We start from the raw sequence: 1,153 nt of genomic DNA on the forward strand, positions 1-1,153 counted from the left end.
GTGCCGCGGTACGGGAGCCCCGAGGGGAAGCAGCCCGACTCGCCGTGCGAGGGGCTGCGGCGGCCGGGCCGGACTCTTCTCGTTGCTCGGGGAGCTCTCGCTTGGCCCACGCTTTATTCCTGTTCCCAGTGGGACCTGCCCACGTGAGCCCGCTCCCCGGTAATTGCGGTGCCGTGCTGCCCGCCTTCAGTGTGCGTGTCCCAGGAACGGGGGCGGCCGCCGTACCTGGGCTGTGCTTCCAGTCCCGGCTGGGCTATGTGCAGCGGAGCCCCTCCAGCACGGCCTTGCGCTGGCGCTCAGGGACAGCGTATGTGCTCCACCTGGTTCGGGGACCCCCCGCAGCACGCAGCCGGGTTTTACAGCCGAGCGTCCAGGCAAAAGCTGCCCTCCTCGGGCACTGCCCTCCGCCTTCCTGCCATGCCCACAGCATGTTTAACAGTCCAAAAACCACTGTGTCCTGCCCTGTTATCTTGTTGCTGCGTGCGTGCTGTTTTCCGAGGAGAAAGTGAGCTATATCTCATACTTCAGTAGTTTTGTTGTGTTACAAAACAACGTTGACCTTGAGTACAGCCAGTACGACAGCACATTTTATTTGTTACGCTGCCACGTTACAAGCACTGCGACCCACTAGGTCATAAATTTCTAGCTGTGGCAAAGCCCCTGCCTCCGCCACTTCTCCTCAGCTCCCGCTTCCCCTCTGTCTCTGCAGACACTTTTCCTGTCATGGTGAACGAGAGGCATAATGGCAACCTGCTTGTGCACCTGGGACCCAAACTGCAGGCCTACCCAGGGGAGCTGCTGCGGCAGCGGCGAGGCCACGACGGCCAGCCTGAGTACCTGATCCAGTGGAGTATCGTCAGCTTGGAAGAGAAAGCAGCGGGAGGCAACAGTGCCTCCTCTGCAGAGACCAAGCCGGAGAACATCTCGATGTGGATGTCTGCAGAGGAGGTCTGTGCCAGCTGTCCGGCGCTGCTGGGCAAGAGGAAGCTGGAAGGGCAGTGGGTGAAAGAGGAGAAGGCAGCCAGCCCGTTCGCTGCAGATGTGCCGCTGGATGAAGCCTCGCTGCTGGAGATGAAGGCCGATGTCAGGAGCCTGGTGCAGCGAGCTGGCCGGCAGATGGCCGAGACGGGGGCCCCTGAGTCCTCCATACCCA

General features: G+C 61.7%; 1 protein-coding gene across 1 annotated transcript in view; it reads left to right on the forward strand.

Annotated features, from left to right (window-relative positions):
• Nucleotides 1-723: 723 nt before the first annotated feature.
• Nucleotides 724-1,153, forward strand: part of LOC104295168 (cullin-9-like) — a gene marked incomplete at its 3' end in the record, with an annotated part of 3,162 nt that continues 2,732 nt past the window's right edge. The window contains exon 1 of the mRNA XM_009894875.1: nt 724-1,131. Coding sequence (XP_009893177.1) covers nt 724-1,131 — 408 coding nt within the window. The remainder of the gene's footprint in view (nt 1,132-1,153) is intronic.

Source organism: Charadrius vociferus, unplaced genomic scaffold (genome assembly GCF_000708025.1).
Source record: "Charadrius vociferus isolate BGI_N301 unplaced genomic scaffold, ASM70802v2 scaffold411, whole genome shotgun sequence".
Lineage (NCBI taxonomy): Eukaryota > Metazoa > Chordata > Aves > Charadriiformes > Charadriidae > Charadrius > Charadrius vociferus.